The following is a 23848-nucleotide window of genomic DNA, read 5'->3' on the forward strand; positions in this document are numbered from 1 at the left end:
GGCCGGGAGTTCCAGGACCCAAAGCAGCCCGTGCGCCCAGATCTGGGGGAGGCTGGGCTGAGGGAAGGGGTTGGCCCTTCATCCTGAGATGCTATTGGGCAGGAGCAGTGCAGGTCAGGCGTTTGTTCTGAGACGGTCCCTGCCGCTCTGGGGACAGGGGTTTCGGGGGCTCCAGAGCAAGGTCTGGAACAGCAGTGTGGCAACACCCAGGCTCAGGTGACAGTGCACTGGGCCAGGGATCAGTGGAGGTGGAGAAGGACAGTCTGGACATTGCCGTGCATGTTAGAATTTATGGCTTGTGGGACTGGTCCAGAACTGCATAATACAAATATCGTAACATCTTCAAATGAGGGAACCCTTGAAACCAAGTGTTGACCTCAAGACCCCAGGGTTTGGTGTCTCAGAGCTTTGGGCTTACAGCCCGAGTTTCCCAGGACCTGGCTGGAGGGGGTGCAGGGCAGGGTGCAGGGGCCCAGCAGGGACAGGCCAGCTTGCGGGGGTCCCCTGGCCCTGAACTTCTGGCTCCTCGGTCAGCGTGCACACCCAGGTCTTGGCACTGGCCCAGAGGAAGATACCAAAGATTCAGTGTTTTCTGGAAGCCAAATGATGGTTGTTAAGCAAGACCAACCATTGGAGGTCTTGGAAGATCCAGAACTGAAAACCCTGGATGGCTGGGGGTCACAGGGGCAGGGGGAGGCAGCCGTGGAAAGTGAACGTGCTTTGCCTGAAAGGTCAGGCCATGGGGGCTCCGCAGGACTGCCCCCTGCCCCTGCTGGTCTGAAGAGTGTGGTCGGGGCAGGGCTCCAGCCTCAAGGCGCCCTGTTAGGTGCTGCCCTGCCTGATACTGGGAAGTAGGCAGCTTGCTCCTTGGCCCTTCTGAGAGGAGGGAGGTCTGGGGCCTCCACTCCCTGAGCTGGAGCCTGAATTCCTCAGGGATACCAGCCCCTCCTCCCAGCACCTGCTGCAACAGTCCAGGAGAACTGCCCCCTACAGCCTGTCTGCTGCCCGCCTTCTACCCACAGGCTCTGCCCAGCAGTTGCCCCACAGTGAGCCAGCCCACGCCCCGGGCCTTCCCTCTGCTCCTACCCACACCCTCACCCACGTGGCCCGGGGGTGCAAGGCTGTGCCCTCTCCGTGGGATGGGCGGAGGGGGACAGGAGCAGTCGTCCGATCGCATATTCCTGCGGCTCACCCCTCCCCTTCCCCCACATACACTGATGCTCAAACAGTGGCAGAGGCAGTGAATGTCCCACCTGGTGGCCAGGACCCCACCCTTTCCTCAGCCCCCTGACTCTTCATTCACTCATCCATTCATCCATTCGTCCAGTGCCCCCTCCTAGGCAGCGCTTCCACGCAGGCCTCCTGCCTGGCCCTGGGGCTCCACGTGGGAGCCCTATCTGCCGTCTCTCCTCTCCAGAGGGCAGGTCCTGAGACAAGAGAGCAGCAAACTGGGGAGAACATCAGGGAAGGCTTCCCCAGGGGGCAGCTGTTCCGGGGAGCGGGGCGGCACTGCTGCGGCAGGAGCCAGGGGTGCAGAGAAGAGGAGGGCCAGGCGGCCGAGGGGAGGCCACGAGCCTCTGCGGCCAGACGGGGGCTCCAGCCGCTGGCGGGGCCGGGTGGCTCACAGGGAACAGGCGGGGAGTCTTCAAGGGGCGGGAGGTGGCGGGGGGCAGTGGCGCGTCGGAATGAAGGCCGAGGGGCTGTCCAAGCCCACCGCCCCCTCACTGTATCTGAGGCTAGAGCTGGGGATGAGTGCTCCCCCAGTGGGACCCCCAAGCAACCCGCTGTACCAGCCGGGGCCTCCAGGAGACACACCCCCCGTCTCCTGGCTGGCTGTTATGACAGCCCCTTGTTATGACAGCTGACAGGCCCAGGTAGGGAGCAGGGTGGAAATAGGGGGTTCCAGAAGGCCTGAGGCATTCCTAAGGAGGCGGGTCCTCTCTGCACATTCGATCACAGTGAATGATGCTGAGAGGTGCGGGCTAGCAGCCCAGTTTGCAGATGGGGAACCTGAGGCTCAGAGAGGTACCTTTCCCTGCCCGGGGTCACAGACCCAAGAGGGGCCTCCAGTCTCCTGCCAGAGGCTTCTATGTAGAACCTCCGCCGTCGTCCTGTGAGGAGAGGGGGCAGCGGAGGCTGAACCTCTGTCCTGGATAGGCCCTTGCTTTGACCTTGACACCTGCTTCCTCTGGATAGGACTTCCCTGGTGGCTGAGATGGTAAAGCGTCTGCCTACAATGCGGGGGACCTGGGTTTAATCCCTGGGTGGGAAAGATCTCCTGGAGAAGGAAATGGCAACCCACTCCAGTACTCTTGCCTGGAAAATCCCATAGATGGAGGAGCCTGGTAGGCTACAGTCCATGAGGTCGAACAAGTCCAAGAGTTGAACATGGCTGAGTGACTTCCCTTTCATTTCCTCTGGAGGCTGCAGGGCCAGCGAGCCACACTGGAGGGGTCCTGTCTTTGGAGGCAGCTGAGGCTGGGCTCATGACCTGTGACCTCCCCCCTGTGAAGTGGGGACTCCGGCCCCAGGTTGTTTTGACCGTCACATGAGTGACTTTTTTGCCAGAAAGCGCTTGGCCTGCTCACCAGCACGAAGTGGTACCTGGTAGTTGCCACGACTTCCAGAGGGTCCTGCTGCTTCCCCTGGGGCATCGGCCCCTCCTTAGGCAGCTTTGTTCCTGAAACACCGGTTCGGGTTAGGGGTGCTCGGGAGGGGTCACGCCTGGGGACCGTCAGGGTGCCACCACCACTCGTGAAATGCCGAGTGAAGAAACAGCTCAAACCATGGGCAGACGTGGGGAAGGAGAAGGGTGAGGAGCCAGGCTGGGAAGTGAGCAGCCCGCGGATGCCTGCAACACCTGGAGCCAGTTAGCTCCCCAGCCTTGGTCTCCCTGTCTGTAAAGCTGGAGCAGTAAACCTACTTTTTAACGAGCTGGTCGGGCCAGCACCTTGGGGATGCGATTTCGTTTCATCCTTACGCTGTCCTTCCAAGTAGGGGTGCTTCTGACCCTTGTTCTCACAGATGGGGAGCTGAGGACCGGGGGTCCAGCAGCTCAGCCGGAGTCATGGCTCTCAGGCGGCAGCCGCCTGCTCCAGGCCCGCCTACCTCCCGGGGATGGAGGGGCGTGGGGGGCATCGACCCTGCTGTCTGGCTGGGCACAGCAGACACAAGTTCCCTGCCCCCTCCTGCACACACATGCCAGGCTCACCAAGTCCCCAAGGGGAGGGGGGATCTCCTCTCCGCCCACCCGCCACGGCTGTGAGCCAGGCCCCCTTCCTGGGCCCGGCTGGGGACCCAAAGCAGTCCCCGGGTGGGCAGCGGGCAGTTAGGGAAGGGCGGCTCCGGGCCTCGGTCCTGCCTGCCCCCGGGGACCCCAGCCCACTCTCCTCGCCTCCCCTACCCACCCGCCCGGCTCTGCAGACATCAATGAGTGCCTGGTCAACAACGGGGGCTGCGACCACTTCTGCCGGAACACCGTGGGCAGCTTCGAGTGCGGCTGCCGGAAGGGCTACAAGCTGCTGACCGATGAGCGGACGTGCCAAGGTGAGCCGCCCGCATCCCCGTGGGGCTCCCTTCCCCTCCCCAGGCCACCCCGGCTCCCAGGAGGGGAGGCAACCTGGGCTGGGGCTTGTCGGAGTCTGGGCTGGGCCTGGGGGAATGGTCGTAATTTTTCTGCCCTGAGCGAGGGCTCCTTTGTGACCCTAGGGGCCCTCAGAAGCCATCAGAAGCCTCCAGTCCAAGCCCTCCCTGTTAGGGATGGTGGCTGAGGCTCGGGGAGGGGTCAGCCCGTGTGCAGGTGGTCCAGCGAGTAGGTAGCAGGGCTCAGTGCCTCAGCCTGACCCCAGTCCCCGGGCGCCCAGGCCACCTTCGGTGGCTTCAGAGGCAGGATGATGCCACCTGGTGGAAGGTGTCGCACACGGCAGGCGCTGCCCACCAGTCCTTCCTTGAGGCCCCCCGGGGCACCTGCTAGGACCTGGGGTAAGGGGAGGAGAGATTTGGGCAGAGGTCAAGGGTCACAGCCCAGGTGAGAGCCTGAGGACGGGCAGGGGAGACAGGAGTGAAGTGCTTGAAGGATGACGTCTTCCTCCCAGAGGAGCCAGGGAGGTCAGCCCATCCAGGAAGTGGCCCTGGGGCTGGGGGAGCCTGAGGGACCACAGGGAGCCCGTCAAGAAGGGGGCAGCTCCGGGAAGGGTGCAGACGGAGGGCCGGCGGTGGTGGGGATGGGACAGCGGCCGGGTTCCGACGGCGGCTGTCGCCCTGTTGCGGGGGTCCCAGCAGCCACAGGGTGCAGCCGGCAGCGTCCGGCCGTGGACTTGAGGCTTCCACTCTTAGTGCCGCTCAAACAAGGCCCTGAGGGGCCCGGGATTTGCACCCCCCACCCCCAGGGCCCCAGGAGAGGTGAAAGCAGAGGCTGGTGAGGGAGGGTCCAGGGCCAGCCCCGCCTGGGGCTCCTCATGTGACCTGAGCCGGTCACCTGCCCTCCCGGGGCCTCCGCATCCCTGGCCGGGCAGCCTAGCCCCGACTTCCTCTCCGGCCACGAGGGCCCCCCTGGGAGCCTAGCATCTGTCCAGGCCCAAGCAAGGCTCCTGGGCGCCCTGCTTCTCTGTGCCTGGCTGTGTTCTCAGGAGGCCTGAGGGAGCAGCCTCGACTGCATCCCCGCTGCCCCACGAGAGGGGCCACAGCGGGCGTGGAGGAGGCCACTCCGGCTGAGTCTCCTCCACCTTCGTCCTGAGCCACCTCTCCACGGCCTGGGCTCTGGCCCTGGGCCACGCTCCAGCACGGCCCCTGGGTCCCCAGCTCCAGCGGGGAGGGGTCTAGGCTTCTCTGCTTGGCACTCAGGGCCCTTGGGAAGGGCACCCCAGCCCCCCTGAGCCCCACCCAATCCCTGGGGCTCAGGTGCTGCCACCCCCCCAGCCTTTGCCCAAAGTGCCCTTCCCACACAGGCACGAGGGGATCTTCCCCGATCCCCCACCCCGGGAGGAACCTCATCTCCCCTTGAGCGCCCACAGTGATTCGTTCCTTGTGCACGTGTTATTACAAACGCACGTGTGTCATGAGGACATCTGCGGTCGCATGAACAGCACATTCAGAGGAGAGGCAGGTCAGCATCTGCCTTGCCCTCTGGCCCCCGTCACCTGTCCCTCGGGGGCCGTCTCCCTCAGAACTGTGGCCAGGACAGACTTGTCTTCTGTGAACCCAACGTTCATGTCCTCCCTTCTAGGAACAGGCCCTCTGTGACCCTCCCTCTTTCCCTTTTCACCCTGGCTGCCAGGGGGTCAGAATCAAATCTCACCTCTTGTCAAGGCTCCTTTGTTACTCTTCACAGGCGGTATCTTCCCGACCAGCGCCCCCTTTCTATCTGTGCTCTTTTCCCCAGTTTCTCTAGAGACGCGTTGGGGTGACAGTTCCGCTTCTTCCTTGGGTGGACCTGTCAGTTTCCTGCTGGTGTGGATTGAATACCTCCCCTAAATCACACTGGCGTGTGAGCTAATGGACTGGCAAGGATTCAAAACAATCCCTTCTACTCAGAATATTCCTACCCTGCCCACCTCCAGAAAAGAGAGTGAGGTGGCTTCTATCCCAGTACCATGAGGTTCGTGGGGACAAAATGGAAAATCGGGCAGGGACGAGAGGTCTGAGGTTTGCCACGAGTCGGCTCTGCGCTGAGCCCGGAGCCCTGGGACCACTGTGCACAGATGTCCCTCTGAGTGACAAGGCCGTGCCACCCGCCACGCCCTGAAACTGCGCCCGGACCTTTCTCCCTGTGGCCCCACAGACATCGACGAGTGCTCCTTCGAGCGGACCTGTGACCACACCTGCATCAATTCCCCGGGCAGCTTCCAGTGTCTCTGCCACCGCGGCTACACGCTCTACGGGACCACCCACTGCGGAGGTCTGCAGCTCGCCCGCCAGGGCCACCTCCCCCCTGAGGCACGCGCCCGGCCGCACGGCCCCCCACATTGCACCCCGCACCGCGCACCCCGACCTGGACTCTTGACGGGCCTGGGAGGGCCTGGTGGGCGGAGGGGCTCAGCCAGGGGCGAGGTGGAAGGGTGGGAGGCGGGGTGCCAGGCCTCAGCCAGGCTGTGGGCACTGGCCTGGAAACAGCAGCCTTTGGGGAACCCCACTCAGGAAGGGAGGACAGCGGGACAGAGCGCCGCTCAGTCAGTTCACTCCAGGGGAGGGGCTGACAGCAGAAAGGGGCAGGTCAGTGGGGGGCCCCAAAGGGGGAATCCTGGAGTCAGAATGAGGGGAGACGGGCCAGAGGGGTCGGCACGTGCAAAGGCCCTGAGGCAGAGGGATCACAGAGGGGCCTAGGGGCAGCCACTGGGGCCAGAGCCCCATGAGGGCAGGGTTCGTGCCTGGCACCGACGGAGGACCCAGGGCTTCGTGAGCCCCCAGTAGCCTTGTGGCTTTGCTCTTAGCACAGGGAGAAGCCCCTGGAGGGTCAAGACAGGGTGTGACCTGTGAGTTCAAGTTCGTGTAAGGAGCGCCCTCCTGCCGCCCTGTGTCCAGGAGAGTGGAAGTCAGAGCACCAGTGGGGACACAGCTCCGGACGTGGGAGGAAGGGCCCCAGGGGCTGGAGCTGGCTGGGGAGGGATGTTGGGGGGGGTTCCAGATGCACGGGCTGAGGGGGGTGAAGGGGGGGCGTCCAGCACGGCCCGCGCCCCGTGTCTCCTCCTGTCCTGTGACCGGGGTAGCCACACTTCCCTGCGGGGGTCAGCTGCGCGGTGGGGTGGGCCCAGGCACAACTGGTGCTGCGGGGAGCTGCAGAGTTTTCTGGAGGGACTCCCAAAAGCCTGGCACCAGCTTCCACACACAGGGCTTCGGCCCAAGAGAAGGCAGGGCCTCAGGGAGATGTCCCGGGGCCCCGGGGCCCTATGCGGGAGGGGGAACGGGCTGGGAAGGGCAGGTCCAGACTCCCGCACCGGGATGAGGCCTCAGGACCCCGGGGCTGCTGCTGGGCGTTCCCGGCCCCTCCAAACCCGACTGCAGCTCCATTTTGTGCCACCGCTCTGCCCCGCCCCGAGTCTGGGCTCAGCTGCCCAAGTTCGGCAAACTTCTGAGGCTCCTGGGGAGGATGTGTGTTGGTTCCAGCAGCCCTGTGTGTGTGCGCACACATGTGCAAGCTCACGTGTGTGTCATGTGCCCTATGTGTGTGTTTCTGTGTGTCTGTGTCTGTGTGCGTGCACGTGTGTGTGAGCTCACGTGTGTCACATGCCCTGTGTATCTGTGTCTGTGTGTGTGTGTGTGAGCTCACGTGTGTCATGGGCCCTGTGTGTGTCTGTGTCCGTGTCTGTGTGTGTGCGTGCGCATGTGTGTGAGCTCACATGTGTCACATGCCCTGTGTATCTGTGTCTGTGTGTGTGAGCTCACGTGTGTCATGGGCCCTGTGTGTGTCTGTGTCCGTGTCTGTGCGTGTGCATGTGTGTGAGCTCACGTGTGTCATGGGCCCTGTGTGTGTCTGTGTCCGTGTCTCTGTGTGTGCGTGCACGTGTGTGTGGGCTCACGTGTGTCACATGCCCTGTGTATCTGTGTGTGTGTGTGTGTGAGCTCATGTGTGTCACAAGCCCTGTGTGTGTCTGTGTCTGTGTCTGTGTGTGTGTGTGAGCTCACGTGTGTCACATGCCCTGTGTATCTGTGTCTGTGTGTGCATCTGTGTGTGTGTGAGCTCACATGTGTCATGTGCCCTGTGTATCTGTGTCTGTGTGTGCGTGTGCGTGTGTGTGAGCTCACGTGTGTCATGGGCCCTGTGTGTGTCTGTGTCTATGTCTGTGTGTGCATGTGCGCATGTGTGTGAGCTCACGTGTGTCACGGGTCCTGTGTGTGTCTGTGTGTCTGTGTGTGTGCATGCACGTGTGTGTGAGCTCACGTGTGTCACGTGGTCTGTGTGTGTGTTTCTGTGTCTGTGACTGTGTGTGCACACGTGTGTGTGAGCTCACGTGTGTCACGTGCCCTGTGTATCTGTGTCTGTGTGTGCATGTGCGTGTGTGTGAACTCACATGTGTCATGGGCCCTGTGTATGTCTGTGTCTGTGTCTGTGTGTGTGCATGTGCGCATGTGTGTGAGCTCACGTGTGTCACGGGCCCTGTGTATCTGTGTCTGTGTGTGCATGTGTGTGAGCTCACGTGTGTCATGGGCCCTGTGTGGGTCTGTGTCCGTGTCTGTGTGTGTGCATGTGTGTAAGCTCACGTGTCACGGGCCCTGTGTGTGTCTGTGTCCGTGTCTCTGTGTGTGCGTGCACGTGTGTGTGAGTTCATGTGTGTCACATGCCCTGTGTGTGTGTTTCTGTGTGTCTGTGTCTGTGTGTGTGCACACGTGTGTGTGAGCTCTCGTGTGTCACGTGCCCTGTGTATCTGTGTGTGTGTGTGTGTGTGAGCTCACGTGTGTCATGGGCCCTGTGTGTGTCTGTGTCCGTGTCTGTGCGTGTGCACGTGTGTGTGAGCTCACGTGTGTCACGGGCCCTGTGTGTGTCTGTGTCTGTCTGTGTGTGTGCATGCACGTGTGTGTGAGCTCACGTGTGTCACGTGCTCTGTGTGTGTTTCTGTGTCTGTGTGTGCACACGTGTGTGTGAGCTCACGTGTGTCACATGCCCTGTGTATCTGTGTCTGTGTGTGTGTGCATGTGTATGAGCTCACGTGTGTCATGGGCCTTGTGTGTGTCTGTGTTCATGTCTGTGTGTGTGCATGTGCGTGTGTGTGAGCTCACGTGTGTCACGGGCCCTGTGTGTGTCTGTGTCCGTGTCTGTGTGTGTGCGTGTGTGTGTGTGTGAGCTCACGTGTGTCACGGGCCCTGTGTGTGTCTGTGTACGTGTCTGTGCGTGTGCACGTGTGCGTGCTCACTTGTGTGTCACGTGCAGTCGCCTGCCCGCATCCAGTGAGAGCCCCAGGCGAGGGTCAGGGTCGGGGTTCTTGGCCCCCCTGCCCCAGTGGGTCCCGCCCTGCCGGCCCCGAGGGTGCCCGTCCAGCCCGCCTCCTGCCCTTACGCCTGCCTGTGCCTCCAGATGTGGACGAGTGCAGCATGAACAACGGCAGCTGCGACCAGGGCTGTGTCAACACCAAGGGCGGCTACGAGTGCGTCTGCCCCCCCGGGAGGCGCCTGCACTGGAACCGCAAGGACTGCGTGGGTGAGTGCCCGGGGCGGGGGCCCCTGGGCAGGTGCTCTGCTGCTCTCGGGCGGCTGATGGGACCGAGGCTGGAGGAAGGAGAGGGGTGCGCGGGGGAAGCACGCGGGGTGTCAGCCTGGAGCACAGAAACGGAGACCCGGGGGTCCGTGTGTGCTGACGCAGGAGGAGCTGAGTCGGCACGCAGGCGGAGCGCAGTGTGAAGGCCTCAGGTGCACCCCCTTGTCCTACCAAGGAAGCTGGGGGCGCAGAGGGGGGTTACCCGGGGTGCAGCAGCACCGGAGCCTGGCCTGGGGAGCACCTGGGCCTTTGCAGGCCGGCTACTTGCTCAGGGCCACCGGCCCCGCAGTGTCTGGCAAGGAGGGCCTCCTGGAGAGCGTGGGGCTCTGGGGCCCGGGCCCCTCCAGGCTGAGTGCGGGGCAGGCCCCCACCTTACAGGTTCCATAAACACATACTGACTACTTGCTATGTGCTGGGCCTGTCCTGGGTGCTGGGGTTATGTCCCCGACACAGCTTTCAGACCCTTGGCCCACCAAGCCCTCACACCCCCTGGGCCACCAGAGTTAAGCCTTTGATTTTATCTTTCGTCGGTGAGTCCTTTATTATTTGGCTGTGCCGGGTGTTAGTTGCAGCACGTGGGAGCTTTAGTCTTCACTGTGGCACGCAGACTCTTGGTTGTGGTATGTGGGATCCAGTTCCCTGACCAGTTCCCTCCCCTGCACTGGGAGCCTGGAGCCTTAACCACTGGACCACCAGGGAAGTCCCACGTTAAGCCTTTTAAATCTAAGTCAGCGTTCGTCCCTCTCAGCTCAGAGCCTCCGGTGAGTCCTCTTCACGCAGAAGCAAAGCCAGAGTTCCTAGAGCGGCCCAGAGGCTGCTAGCCGCCCCCCACCCCCCACTCACTCTCCACCCTCACCGTGCCCCCCACAGCCCATGCTGGTCTCCCTGACCTCGAAGGCGCAGCATGCCCCGTGCACGGGCTTGTCTCTCGGCCCGGAGGACTCTTTACTCCTTGCAAGCGTCTGCTGAGTGGGGCGGGGTGGGTGAGACTTCCTGACCACAAACCCAGAGCAGAGCAGCAGCCAGCCCCGACTCTGTGCCCCCTCCCAACACTGCCCTTGCTTTTTCTCTCCCGTCACACTTCACACCAACCAGACATTCTGTGTACATCACAGAGCCTGCTGGATGTTGTCAGTCTGTCCTCACTGATCACACTCTGCACTCGTGGGCAGGTATTTTTGCTCGTCTCTTGTTCCCTGTTGTCTTCCCAGCACCTGAGCAGAGCCTGACAGTCGTGGGCACTCAGTACATGCTGAGTGGGTGCATGACTGTGTCCAAGAATGGATGCCACCTCTTAGTACCGAAGTCAAACAGCTGAATTCATTGCTCACTTCAGGAAGAATTGCCCTGCTGTCCAGGCGGGGTCTTGTTGAGCAAAGCAAACCCTCTGTTTTGTCTAGAGTCTAGGGGAAGAGCTTTCACGGGGTTGTGTTGATTAGAGGCAGGATTAGGGGGTGTCAGTCTGAGGAGCACGCCTTTGCGGGGTCTGTGGGGGTAGCCTGGGTTGACACTAGCCTGACTGCTCAATGAACTGGCCAAGAGTTGGCTGACTTTCCGAGCCCGGGGTTGTCATCAACCTATAGGCTTTCCGAAGCATGTCCACTGATAATGAGGGTCGTGTGAGGCCTGGTATTTACCGGTGACCAGAGCTATCAGGTACAGGCTTTCTCTAGGGATGAGGACACTTCTTTTTCCTCTTAAATTCTCAGTCTCCGTTTTGGTCCTCTCGCAGTCAGGGCTGCAGGAGGGGCTCCCAGGGTTTGTCCGGTAGACCTGGAGTGAGGAGACAGATGGTGTGACCCCAGGCATTACTGGAAGGTCCTGGGAGGTCCTCTAGAACTACGATTCAAGAGCTCCCAGGTGGAGCGGGAAAGCCAGTCCCACCAGCTCCCGCGTCCACAGTGCGCAGCTTGCTCTCTCCTGGGCCCCCGTGTGGACTGTTCAGCTCACCTCCGCTGTAAATCCAGCTTCAGAATGATGGGCACAGACTCCCCTGGTTGCCCAGAAGAAGATTCCAGGTGCTGTTATTACCATAACTACTTGCAGTAGGCAGCCAGAGTGCTCTGTCCTACCCCCCAACGCCGTGCCCCAGGCTGGACTATTCACCGCATCTCCCAAAGTGAGGGGCACACTTTTGATGACCACGGGAGCTGTCCAGTCCCGAGGGATGGGACCAAGAGCCTCTGCCATCTGCTTCACCAGGTTATGTCATTACGTGCCTCGGAAGGTGTCCTACCCTCAGAGGCTTTGCAAGGAGGCATCATTCATTGAGGGTCCCAGGGAGTCATTCATTGTTAGAGTCCAGAGCCCCACAGGGCAGTGAGCTGAGGGCCTGGGGTGGCACCGTGAGTCAGACTTCTATATGAGACGGGGGTCAACCTCATGGAGCTGTAGGGATGCTGTCCGTGGGTGGTGGTGTGACAGATAGTCCAGATACACGGTGAGACGGCTGAATTGGCCTCTCCTGGTGCAGGGGGATTCTACTTCTTTTTATGTATTGTCTACAAAGAGGATCATAATTAGGTTCGTGTAGCGTACTTTGTGGCTTCCCTGGTAGCTCAGCTGGTGAAGAATCCGCCTGCAATGCAAGAGACCCTGGTTCGATTCCTGGGTTGGCAATATCCCCTGGAGAAGGGATAGGCTACCTACTCCAGTATTCTTGGGCTTCCCTGGTGGCTCAGACGGTAAAGAATCCGCCTGCAATTCGGGAGACCTGGGTTCGATCCCTGGCTTGGGAAGATCCCCTGGAGGAGGGCATGGCAACCCACCCTAGTATTCTTGCCTGGAGAATCCCCATGGTCAGAAGAGCCTGGCGGGCTGCAGGCCGTGGGGTCGTAAAGAGCCAGACACGGCTGAGCACAGCATCAGTCAGTTCAGTTCAGTCGCTCAGTCGTGTCCGACTCTTTGCGACCCCATGGACTGCAACACGCCAGGCCTCCCTGTCCATCGCCAACTCCTGGAGTTTACACATACTTAATATCATTTTTCAATATTGGCTTCCCTAGCGATAGCTTGGGAGAACCGATTTAAATAATCAAGCTGGTGGTTATCACTTAGTACAGCCTAGATCTAGGTGAGTTATTATTTGCAAGGGAAACATGACAGGAGAAGTCAGAAGTGCACACCCTTGGATACATAAGGTGGGAAAACATGACCAAAGAAATGAGGAACAAAGGAATGCAAAAGCATGTGTGGAAATCAGTGGCTGCAAACATCTAGGAGAATTTATTCCTGCGGTCTTAGGCACAAGCCTCTACCCTGCGTAGCCATCAGCCAGTTCTGAGAATCAGAACTTGGGTAACAACCAGTTTCTGTGAACTGCTTTTGGAGGTTCTCTGAAAAACCTCAGACCTCTAAAATGGTAGCTTTACAGTAAGTTCTGAAAAACATCGTTTTTATTTTTTAAGAAAATTAGGGGTAATAAAGGCCATGAAGTTTATGAGTAATTCATGAATAACTTTCCCAGTGAAATGTGTCTATATGTTCCCAAGTACATTAGTTTAAATATCCCAAATAAGGAATTTGGGGATAATATTTTGATAATATCTCAGTGCTGTTATTTTTTTTTCAACAAGAGCCTATTTCAGTTCATCCAGAAAGTAAATACACTATCACTCAGGCGTATTTGTAGCCACGAAGCGCATCTGCAGATGCTCAGAGGGCCCCTGAAGGCGTGGTTTCAGTCTGGGCCCCATCTCCACACTTTCCCCAGGATTCTGACGGTCACAGCCACGCCATGACCTGGCCATGTCCTCTCCCACCCTGAGAGCGCCTCTCACTGTCCCATTGCCACCGCCAGTTTGTCCCCACAAGGAAGGAAGAGCGGTCTGAGGAAAGGTGTTAGCTGAGGTCTGCGGGAGCTGGTCTGGTGGTCCCAGGGTCGCCTGGCTCCGCCGGGTGCCATCCTCATGGATCTTACAAGGCGATCGCTTGCCCTGCTCCATGCAGAGTAGGAGGCCAGGCACAGTGTGTGGTGGAACCCGTGGTCCCCCGGGTCCTCGCCTGAGGAGTTTGGCCTGAGCAGCGGCACCAACAGGACGATCCGAAAGACATTTCCTCTAACGTCCATTGGAGGCAGGAAGAGAAGGGGACAACAGAGGATGAGATGGCGGGATGGCATCACCAACTTGATGGACATGAGTTTGAGTAAACTCTGGGAGTTGGTGATGGACAAGGAGGTCTGGCGTGCTGCAGTCCATGGGGTTGAAAAGAGTCGGACACGCCTCAGCGACTGAACTGAACTGAGCTGAGCTGAGCTGGGCATGCGTGAATCCTCCAGTCTGGAGGAGATCCAATGGGCTCTAAGCCTGAACCTGTGGCCTCTCTAGTGTGTTAAGCTGTGAAACAGAAAAGGCAAAGATGCACACAAGTGGATGCATGCCACCTTAGGATGCTCTGAAAACAGAGAGGTTTCCTGCCCATAATCAGAGATGGACGTTCAGTTCAGTTCAGTCACTCAGTCCTGTCCTACTCCTTTGGACCCCATGGACTGCAGCACGCCAGGCCTCCCTGTCCATCACCAACTGCTGGAGCTTACTCAAACTCATTTCCACTGAGTCGGTGATGCCATCCAACCGTCTCATCCTCTGTCGTCCCCTTCTCCTCCTGCCTTCAATTTTTCCCAGCATCAGAGTCTTTTCCAATGAGTCGGTTCTTTGCATCAGGTGGCCAAAGTATTGGAGTTTCAGCTTCAGCACCAGTCCTTCCAATGAATATTCAGGGTTGGTTTCCTTTAGGATTGACTGGATATGAATCTTAGGATGTCTTAATTTTTATTAAAAAGTCCCATCAGCAAAACAACGTTAAATTGGGATTCGGTGCAGAGCATCCACAGGATCTGTTCTGTGTATGAATCCCTGGAAAGTACAGACACACGAAGGTGAGTGTCTCCTCCAGAAAGGGCTATTCCCTGGTGGTCCAGGGGTTAGGACTCAGCGCTTTCACTGCCGTGGCCCAGCTTCAGTCCTTGGTCAGGAACTAAGATCCCAAAAGCAGTGTGGCTGAAAAAAAGAAAAAGGAATAGGTAGGAGAGCTGCTCAATGGTGGTGTGAGGAACCAGACACCATAAGGAGTTCAATGACAAGAACAAAAAGTACTTTTTCTGCTTTTCCCAGTCACGGGAGGGATCGTGCTACATGTGGTTCCCTCAGACTTCAGGGCGGTTCTGGTACAAGGTCTGTAGACGTTCCGACTACTTTATCCCAGGCTGTGATTGTTCTGAGGCAGGGGAGACAAGCCTTCCTCACAGATGCTTCCCGTGTTGTTGAGTTTGCCCCAAGAGCCTGGCCTAATCTTTGCATGTTGATACAAAAAAAAGAAAGAAAGGTTTATCGTAATCTGGACTCTCCTGGGCTCCGCTCCAGCTGTTCTGCGGATGCCATGGCAAGTTTGCCTCAGGGATTCTGGTTTTTGATCGTACACAGAGAGGTATGTTAAGGCTCCCATCAGCTATAATCTGAATCAGGGGAGTAGGATTTCCTGAGACTTCTAAAAATAACCCTTCAGGTGTCTTTTGGATGCCTGTTCCATTTGCAGTGTAGGTCCCTCCCCACATGTCAGGGCTTTGACTCCGAGAATGGGAGGCTCATCTGATGATGGTCCCAAAGGAGCAGGTGCAGTCTGGAACTCAGGGAAGAACTGACGATGGTCAGAAAGGCCCACTGCTGAGTGGTTTTAATAAACCAAAGCAAATCAAGTTCACATCCCCTCAAGCCTCCTACAGCTCCCAGATTTTCAAATCTGCCTCTTCCCTACCTTCTGTCATGTTCTCTCACAACAAGATATTCTTGCTGCTGCTGCTGCTGCTAAGTCGCTTCAGTCGTGTCTGATTCTGTGAGACCCCATAAACGGAAGCCCACCAGGCTCCACTGTCCCTGGGATTCTCCAGGCAAGAACACTGGAGTGGGTTGCCATTTCCTTCTCCACAAGATATTCCTACTTTAAGGCAAATGTACACTCTTCCTCCTTTTTAATTTATTGCCAGACTTTATTTTGGGGGGCTCCAAAATCACTGCAGATGGTGACTGCAGCCATGAAATTAAAATACACTTGCTCCTTGGAAGAAAAGTTATGACCAACCCAGACAGCATATTAAAAAGCAGAGACATTGCTTTGCCAACAAAGGTCCATCTGGTCAAAGCTATGGTTTTTTCAGTAGTCATGTATGGATGTGAGAGTTGGACCATAAAAAAAGCTGAACGCCAAAGAATTGATGCTTTTGAACTGTAGTGTTGGAGAAGACTCTTGAGAGTCCCTTGGACCGCAAGGAGATCCAACCAGTCCATCCTAAAGGAAATCAGTTCTGAATATTCATTGGAAGGACTGATGTTAAAGCTGAAACTCCAACACTTTGGCCACCTGATGCAAAGAACTGACTCATTCAACAAGACCCTGATGCTGGGAAAGATTGAAGGTGGGAGGAAAAGGGGACAACAGAGGATGAGATGGTTGGATGGCATCACTGACTTGATGGACATGAGTTTGAGTAAACTCCGGGAGTTGGTGATGGACAGGGAGGCCTGGCGTGCTGCAGTCCATGGGGTCATAAAGAGTCAGACACGCCTGAGCGACTGAACTGAACTGAGTTTGCCTTCCCTCTTGTTTTTTGTGTGCTATGCTAAGTCACTCAGTCATGTCCGACTCTTTGCGACCCTATGGACTATAGCCCACCAGGCTCCTCAGTCCATGGGATTCTCCAGGCAAGAATACTAGAGTGGGTTGCCATGCCCTTCTCCAGGAGATTTTCCCAACCCAGGGATAGAACCTGCGTCTCTTGTGTCTGCTGCATTGGCAGGCAGGTTCTTTACCCCAGCACCACCTGGGAAGCGACTTTAAACTTCTTTCTGAGGGTTTCCATGTTCTGAGACGGTTAAGACAGATGGTAGGCATGGTAGAGTCAGATCTGCCCTGCATGCGAGCTGAGCAAGCTAGCCCGGCCCTGTTCTTTGGGCACCCACAGGAGACATGAGACCCCCGGATCAGAGGGTCTCTGAGCTCACAGCTCAGCAAGCAGCCCCCTAGGTCTCATCCACCCAGAGGATGCTCTGCAGACAGGGAGCTTGCATCCCAGCTGAAGGACACCCAGCTTGGGGAACTCACCACTTGCTATTACAGTGAACGGAAGCCAGGCTGCTCTTGTCTGGAGGGAGATGAGACCTCACTCCTAGAGGTTGCTCACTGCAAACAAGCCCGCAAGAAATGGCCCTGGAAAAGATCCGGCAGTGCTCTGCATCCTCCGTGTCCCCACAAGGATGTGCAGGCACGTGCAGGGCAGGGGCGGTGGCCCCCGGCACACAGGAAAACCATGTGGTTCATCTGCAGTTGTTGATGACCCCCTCTAGGAAGTCAGAGCAAGCATAGGGAACTGCTAGGGGCTCGTGTCTGCCTTGGAAGGTTGGGGGTGGATGGTTGTCCTCTTGTTTCTCACCCAGAGAGAACACTGGTTTGTCCAGCAGCCCTTTCAGTTTGGATTATCTGCAGGTGTTTTTGTTCATAGTTTCTTGGTTCTTTGGGAACAGAGGACTTCTGTCTTGCGTTTATTTGGGGGCTGGATGTTTCATCTGGAGAGCCGTGAGTTTGTTTTTATCTCTAGATGATTTACTTTCTGAGACTCCTCTTGAAAATGTTTAGGCACATGTTGAAGCTCATCCAAACTGGCAACTCCCCACTGCAGCGTCTTAATCCAGCTAAGCCTCCTGTGTCCGCCCGTTCTCAGGGCGACTCCACCACTGATGATGGACTCAGAGGGTGACGTTCCCAGTGACAGGTGTCACTGATCAATTCTAGAAGGTCCTGTGAGATCAGTTCTCATGTCTGCCTTGCCTACAGAACTGTCAGTCTTTTTCCTAGGAGCCTGGGTGAAATGTTTAATGCTCTAAAGATAAACACGTGAGAAACTCCAAAGTGGTCAGTTCAGGACACCTTCAAACCCCGGTCGGTGTGTCTGGGGGCCACCCCAGAGAGGGGTTCCCAGTGACACCCCCATGCTTTGAGGTCGGTCACTGCCAAGAAGCCCATGTCCATTTTCAGCCATTCCTTTCCCTGGATGGGCAGGGACACCTGCTGGAGAGGGTCCAACCCCGCCCTCAGGTCTGGGCACGGAGTGTGACCCTTCTCACAGATAGCGCGGATTGGTGTTGGGGGAAGCGAGCCTTTCCCTGGGCCCAGCGTCCCCCACCCCCGCGTCCAAATGGATGTGGACTCTGCCGTCTCGCAGCCCCATCCCACCAGGATGGTCTGGCCAGGGCACCCACAGGCGGTGGGAGTTCCTCTTGGCTCACGCTCAGGGGCCTGCCGGCTCCCAACGGCCTTCCCCAGCCCCTCAAGCGCTCTCGTGTGTCCTCCTTCTCCCCAGAGACGGGCAGGTGCCTCTCCCGGGCCAAGGCCTCACCCCCGGCCCAGCTGTCCTGCGGCAAGGTGGGTGGCGTGGAGAGCTGCTCCCTTTCCTGCCCCGGCCACACACTCTTCACGCCAGGTAACGGAGGCTGTCCCGGGGAGGGGGTGGTGGGGAGGGGGGCAGGGCTCCGTCCCCCGGGATCCAGCCCCCGCTCCCTGCTGCTCTCTGGGAAAGGACCCCAGCTTGAGGACCCCCGGCCCCGGTCACTGAGTGGTCCTGGGCAGCTGTCTGGTTCTCCGGGGGCCACAGCATCCTCCTCAAAAGCATAGTGGACCCGTTCCTGTGCAGACACTTAGCCCGTGGTCATGTAGCAGGAATGAATGGACTTCAGGGTTAGTCCCGACCTTCCTCATATTCAGTGACCCCCCCAAGGCCCCTAGGATCTGGGGTGCTGGGAGACAGGGACACCCAGGCCCACCTCACCACCGGCCTCTCTGCAGACTCGGACAACAGCTACAGCCTGAGCTGCGGTGTCCCCAGCCTCCAGGGCAAGGCGCTCCCGAAACGCAACGGCACTAGCTCCAGCGCCGGGCCCAGCTGCTCAGGTAGAGTCCCCGGCCCATCCAGGCCGCAGCTCACCCACGTGACCTCCTAACTGTGCCCGGCACCAGCCAGGGGAGCGGAGGGGCGTGGCCCGGGAAGGTCTCCCGACCTGGCGCCTGCCCAGTTTGGCTCAGGGTTCTGGGGAGCTCAGAGCAGGGCCAGGACCCAGAAGCAGCCAGGCTGCAGGCCGAGGCCCAGCCCAGGGCCCGTGCACCACGGAAGGGCCCGTCCGCCTCTGAGTCTCTGGGCCACAGATCCAGAGTCGTTCAGTGACCCTAAAGGGAGTGCTGTGAGCCTGTGGATCCCAGATTCCGTTTCACAGGAGTCACATGTGCTGTGACCATGAGGTTCTAAAAGCTCCCGGAGTCGGGGCTCCCCTGGGAGACCCCGCCTCAGGAGTTCCACGCACGCTCTTGCCCTCCGGGGCGCAGCCAGCTCCCCGCAGCCGGAGGTGGCGCTTCGGCAGCTTTTCCCGTTCGGGATGCTGGACTTGGTGACATGTCTAATGCATACGCCGTGCAAAGCTAAGCTGCTGTGACGCCAGGAGCCTTTACTGTGGGCTCCGTGCTGCTCTCAGAAGGAGTCGGTGGCTCTGCACATGTGTTGTTTCCCGCCCCCCCTCCCGTGCTCCCCCCTCCCGTGCTCCCCTCTCCCGCTCTGCTGCCCCTTTTCCCGAAAGCACGAGCCGTTAAACTCGTTAAACTCACTCTGGTGACGAGGGAGAAGGCGGGAGGCTCGCCTTTTCTCCTCCGCAGACCTCTGGCTGGCTGACCCCTGGCTTGCGCTTGGCCCCGCCGTCCACACTCACACTTTCTCAGGGAGATCAGTCAGGCTGCAGAGGCCACCCCCCAGCTCCCAGTGGACGTAGCCCCCCGGCGGGCCCCCTCACCCTCAGGCCGCCCCTGCCGTGCCCGGCCCCCACCGCCCCCCTGCCCACGGGAGAGGCCGCCACTGGGTGTGGGCTTTCCCCAGGTGCCCCCGCCACCCGCATCAGGCAGAAGGCGCGCTTCAAGATCCGAGACACCAAGTGCCACCTCCGGCCCCGAAGCCGGGAGCCAGCCAAGGAGGCCCCGAGGCAGCTGCTGCTGGGTGAGTGAGCCGCCCCGGTGCCAGCCCACGCGGCGGGCAGTGGGGCCCCCGGAACCCCCGGTGCCCCGCAGCCCGCGGTGGTGTCCCTGGGGATGAAAGCCAGCGTTCAAGCAGAGGAGTATCCCCCGGGGCCCCTCGCTCCGCCTCACCCCGGGGTTCAGCGAGCTCCCCCAGAGCGAGGCTTTCTGCCGGCTCATGTCCAAGTGGAAGGAGCCCCGGGGCTCCCTCAGCGGCCCTTTCTTGAATGAGGGTGGCCAAGAAGGGTGTTCCAGGCGGGGGAGCTCCATGGACAAAGCCAGGGAGCAGGGCCAGAGGAAAGCAGCCAGCTCTGTTTCCATGACGATTCCTGACACCTGACAGACCTGGGCACTCAGCAGGCCTAACGTGGGCTGGGTTGCCCTGAGCTGGGGCTGCACGGCTTCACTGAGGGACACGCTCCGGGGACCCCGAGGGCAGCGGTGTGAGGGCCTCAACGGGGCGGGTACAGAGCTCCGTCCCCTCGGCCCGTCCTGAGACCCTGGCCTTCTCCAGCCCATCTGAGCCTGGACTCTCGGGCGAGGTGGGACCCCGCTCCCCGCCCCCTGCCACCTTTGCCACAGTGGCCCCTTCCTTGTCCAGAAAACTGCCACATGACCTTTGTGACCCTCAAGTGTGACTCCTCCAAGAAGAGGCGCCGTGGCCGGAAGTCCCCATCCAAGGAGGTGACCCACATCACGGCCGAGTTCGAGGTGGAGACAAAGGTGGAAGAGGCCTCAGGTGGGTGAGGGGTCCCCTCGCAAGGTGCTGAGAGCCTCCGCGAGGACAGCAGACGGGGAGGGATGGCAGGGGTCCGCTGGGCCCAAAGCCGAGCTCCCACTCAAGCCACAACGGCTCCCAGATGTGGAGGCTGGCCGGGCAGGCGGGGGAGCTGGCCGGGGCCAGTGGGGCCTCAAAGCAGCTGCAGGTGGAAGAGGAGGCCAGGGGCCACGGGAGGAGCAGGCCTGGGGCTGCAGGGAGGGCCACGCCGCCTCTCCCCTCCCTCCGTCCTCACGCGGGCCGGGCAGGTCCTCCCCAGGACCACAGACCCAGCACCGGCCTTCCCCAGGTTCCAGAAGGGGCCTCGTGGGCTGGACGGGGTTTCTCACTTCCCTCCGGGCTGTAAATGAGTGTCGAGCTGAGACAGAGGAGCGGAGGTCTGTCAGCAAGTGTGTGCGGCGTGTGCCTGGCCCTGGACGCTACAGAAATGGGGGACAGACCCTGCTCCCCACGCTGGCGGCACCGCCAGTCTTGGAGGGGGCAGGGAGGGGGCACACACACCCCCAGGGCCAAGGGAGCCACTGGACGGTGGGCGCGTGAGAACAAAGAGGGCGCAGCGCTCAGGGCCCTCCCCAAGAGAGGGGCCCCGGAACCTCCCCAGACGCGGTGTCGTCCGGACCAGGACCTGGACTCACAGTTCACCAAGTGGAAGCGGGTGGCAGGGACGGTGTTCAGGCAGAGGGAGTGGAAGAGGCCCAGAGGCGGAGAGAGCGGGTGCGTTCAGGGGACAGGGCGCAGGGAAGGGCGGCCGGAAGGCGGAGTTCGCGGCGAGTCCGAGTGCAGGGCGTCAAGGCTAGCAAGGCATGGGGCTCCGGGCCACGAGGGGCCTCGGGTTCAAGGTCAGACAGCTGTAACGCTGTCCTGGAGACAGAGGCAGCCTCACGGGTGTTTGCGTGGCTGGAAGGGCTCCCATCAGGGAGCTGTGCCGGGGAGGAGAGACGCGTCGCGGTGGCAGAAGCCCGCCTGCTTCTCAGATCTGCTTCGGGGCCTCGGACCGCTCACACCTCTTGGAGCCTGGGTCCCCATCCTGTCAAACGTTTGCAGCCCCCACCCCCCGCGCCCCTCTCCAGCCCCTGAGCAGTGGCCCGACCGCCCCGGCATCTGGCGGAGGGGGGCGCGTGCTGGCAGAGGCCCCTCCCGGGGGAGGTGGCGAGCCTGGGTCTCACCTGCCCCTGCAGACACCTGTGAGGCCGACTGCGTGCGGAGGCGAGTGGAGCAGAGCCTGCAGGCCGCCGTCAAGACCCTGCGGAAGTCCATGAGCCGCCAGCTATTCTCCGTGCAGGTCGCGGGCACCGAGTACGAGCTGGCCCAGCGGCCGGCCAAGGCCCCAGAGGGCCCGGGAGCGTGCGACCCCGGCCACGCGCTGCAGGACAGCAAATGCGGTGAGTCCCTGCCTGCAGCGTCATCCTGCGCTCTCTGTCCTTCCAGCCCAGGTCCCAGCCCAAGGGGGAGACAGACACGTCGGGAGGGGATGGGGCACAGGGAGGCCCCCCGAGGAGAAGCACTCAGACACGATGGCTGGTATTAGATAGCACCCCTCCCCGGTGCCTGGACCGTGTCCCTGTGTCCTAAGGAGGGTGGGCAGGGAGAGCGGGGCCAGCAAGGCCCCCGCCCAGGGGCAGGGAGGGTATGGGACCAGTGTGAGTGGCTAGAGGAGGCTTCCCGGAGGAGACACGTGGGAGCCGAGGGCAAAGGAGGAGCCGGGCAGAGATGCCCGTGAGGCTGAGGGCTTCCCAGGGGGCAGCTGTGCCTCGAGGAGCAGGGGGGCGCCCGGCCACAGCAGGGGCCGGGACAGGGCGGCCAGGTCCCGTGAAAGAGGCTGGTGACCAGTGCCTCTGGTGCCCAGTGCCCCAGAACTGGCGGATCAAGTCGGGGACGGCTTTTGAGCCAGCCGCAGGGGGCTAGGAGGTGAACCTAGCAAGAGTCCTTGTTTTAGCGGGGTCCATGGTTACGTGGGAGAGAAGGCAGGCAGCCAGCAGGCAAACACGCCCTCAGGCCAGAAGAGGGCCTGGCCAGCCCAGGGCGGCCCTGGGCACTGTGGGATGATGCCCTGGGCTGCACCAAGTGGGCACAGCCTCACCCGCCCTCAGCTGCGGGAAGGCCAAGTTGGGGGCGGTGGAGGAGGAGGGGAGACCTGGCGAGAAATGACGGGGCCTGGAAGCAGGGGCAGCAGGAGAGGCAGACGCGGGAGAGAAAAATCCAGAGCACGCTTTGAAGGGGGAGGCGGGGGAGGAAGAGGCTTCCAGGATGGCTCCTGGGGCGTGGGCCTCCTGGGCAGAAGAGCCGTGGTTCTCTGATCTGGGGGAACCTGGGGGGAGAAGGGCCGGAGGAGGTGGGGTTCCAGGTGTCCCGGCCAGCTTGAGAAGCTCGTGAGTCACCTTCATGGAGGTGCTGACTAGCCTGGAGCCACACTCCCAGAGCAGACGGCGGCATAGACTAGGCCAGAGATGCAGGTGGGGGGAGGAGGCAGGATCCGGGCGGTGGGGGGGGGACAGGAGGCAGAGTGCCGCCCCGCGACCCCGCGGGAGTGCGGGGGGCCGGCAGTGCTGTCAGTCATGTGCTTCTGATAACTTACTCTGAAACCGTTTCAAACTTGCAGGAATGTTACCAGACAGAACAAAGAATGTCCACATTTGCTTTGTCCAGAGTCCCCCGTTGTGGACGGCTAACAGCATTTGCTCCATGATGCTTTTGTGTGTGTGTGCGGGCGCATGTGTGTGTTTTATAAAACCATGAGTTCATACCAGCACCTCCGATTCAATACCTTGGGGTTCCTTCTAACCTTGTCTTTTTCCATGTTACTGAATATCTTGTTCGGGTTTCGTCCAGCTTCCGTGTTTCTAAACATCTTGTTCAGGGAGACGTCCACCCCCACCCCCCTCGCCTTCTCAGTCTATGTCCTTGCCTCCTCGTCCGTGTGCTTACATGACCAGCGCCGCCAGCTTCCCCGGGCTCTCCTCAGTCCCGCATCTCTGTACCCTCAGCCCCTTGGGGCCCCGGCACTCCCCCAGCCCCTCTGCTGTGCCCCCCACGGCCTCAGGTAGCAGCTCCCACGCGGGGATGGGGAGGGGCAGGCAGAGGGGTTTCATGTGAATGAAGTGACTGAGGCGCATCCCAGAAGCAGGTGGTCCATGGGCGAGGAGTCGGGGCTGGAGGGCAGCATGCGGAGGCCCCTTACCAGAGGGCTGAGCGGAGGGGTCTGGGAGGGCCCTAAGCAGCAGCAACCAGGAGAAGGAGTGAGACCAGAGTCCTCCCCGACGACCACCGCCTGACTCCTACCCCCTACCCCCCGCTTCTGGGAAGGGTCTGGGTCCCAGGGACGAGAGCTGTGCCCTCTGTGGAAGGACAGAGCCTGGGCTTGGGGTGCCAGGAGATGGACAGCCAGACCCGCTGGCCCCCACTCCACACCTCAGCCTCCAGCAGTCTCTCCACTTTGCCCCCCACAGTGGCCTGTGGGCCTGGCACCTACTTCAGCGGGGAGCCCGGCCAGTGTGTGCCATGCCCGCCGGGGACCTACCAGGACGGGGTCGGCCAGCTCAGCTGCACACCGTGCCCCAGCAGCGACGGGCTGGGCCTGGCTGGTGCCCGAAACGTGTCCGAGTGCGGAGGTGAGTAGGGGCCCAGCCTCGGAGGAGGGCAGGGCGGGGGGACGGGGCACCTCCTGCCTGCCCCGAGGTTCCCAAAGCCAAGCCCCGGGGGGGACGTCAACGCAGCCGCACTTACAGAGCGCCCTGCAGACCCACAGCGCGTGCCCGAGTGCACGGCGGTGAGCAGGCGCTGGGCTGCTCTCGGTGCTCTTCAGAACCCCCGTGCAGGTCGAAAAGGACTTTACAGTTGAT

At 60.4% G+C, this 23848-nt stretch overlaps 1 protein-coding gene across 4 annotated transcripts in view; it reads left to right on the top strand.

Moving 5' to 3' along the window:
• SCUBE1 (signal peptide, CUB domain and EGF like domain containing 1) overlaps window positions 1-23848 on the top strand; it is a 131505-nt gene that overhangs the window by 92360 nt on the left and 15297 nt on the right. For all 4 annotated transcript variants that reach the window (XM_043881393.1, XM_043881395.1, XM_043881394.1 and 1 more), the window contains 9 exons: window positions 3424-3546; window positions 5780-5896; window positions 9008-9130; window positions 17541-17660; window positions 18023-18127; window positions 19098-19214; window positions 19833-19970; window positions 21188-21391; window positions 23456-23617. In XM_043881393.1, the coding sequence (XP_043737328.1) occupies window positions 3424-3546; window positions 5780-5896; window positions 9008-9130; window positions 17541-17660; window positions 18023-18127; window positions 19098-19214; window positions 19833-19970; window positions 21188-21391; window positions 23456-23617 (1209 nt within the window). The remainder of the gene's footprint in view (window positions 1-3423; window positions 3547-5779; window positions 5897-9007; window positions 9131-17540; window positions 17661-18022; window positions 18128-19097; window positions 19215-19832; window positions 19971-21187; window positions 21392-23455; window positions 23618-23848) is intronic.

Source organism: Cervus elaphus, chromosome 22 (genome assembly GCF_910594005.1).
Source record: "Cervus elaphus chromosome 22, mCerEla1.1, whole genome shotgun sequence".
In the NCBI taxonomy this organism is placed as follows: domain Eukaryota; kingdom Metazoa; phylum Chordata; class Mammalia; order Artiodactyla; family Cervidae; genus Cervus; species Cervus elaphus.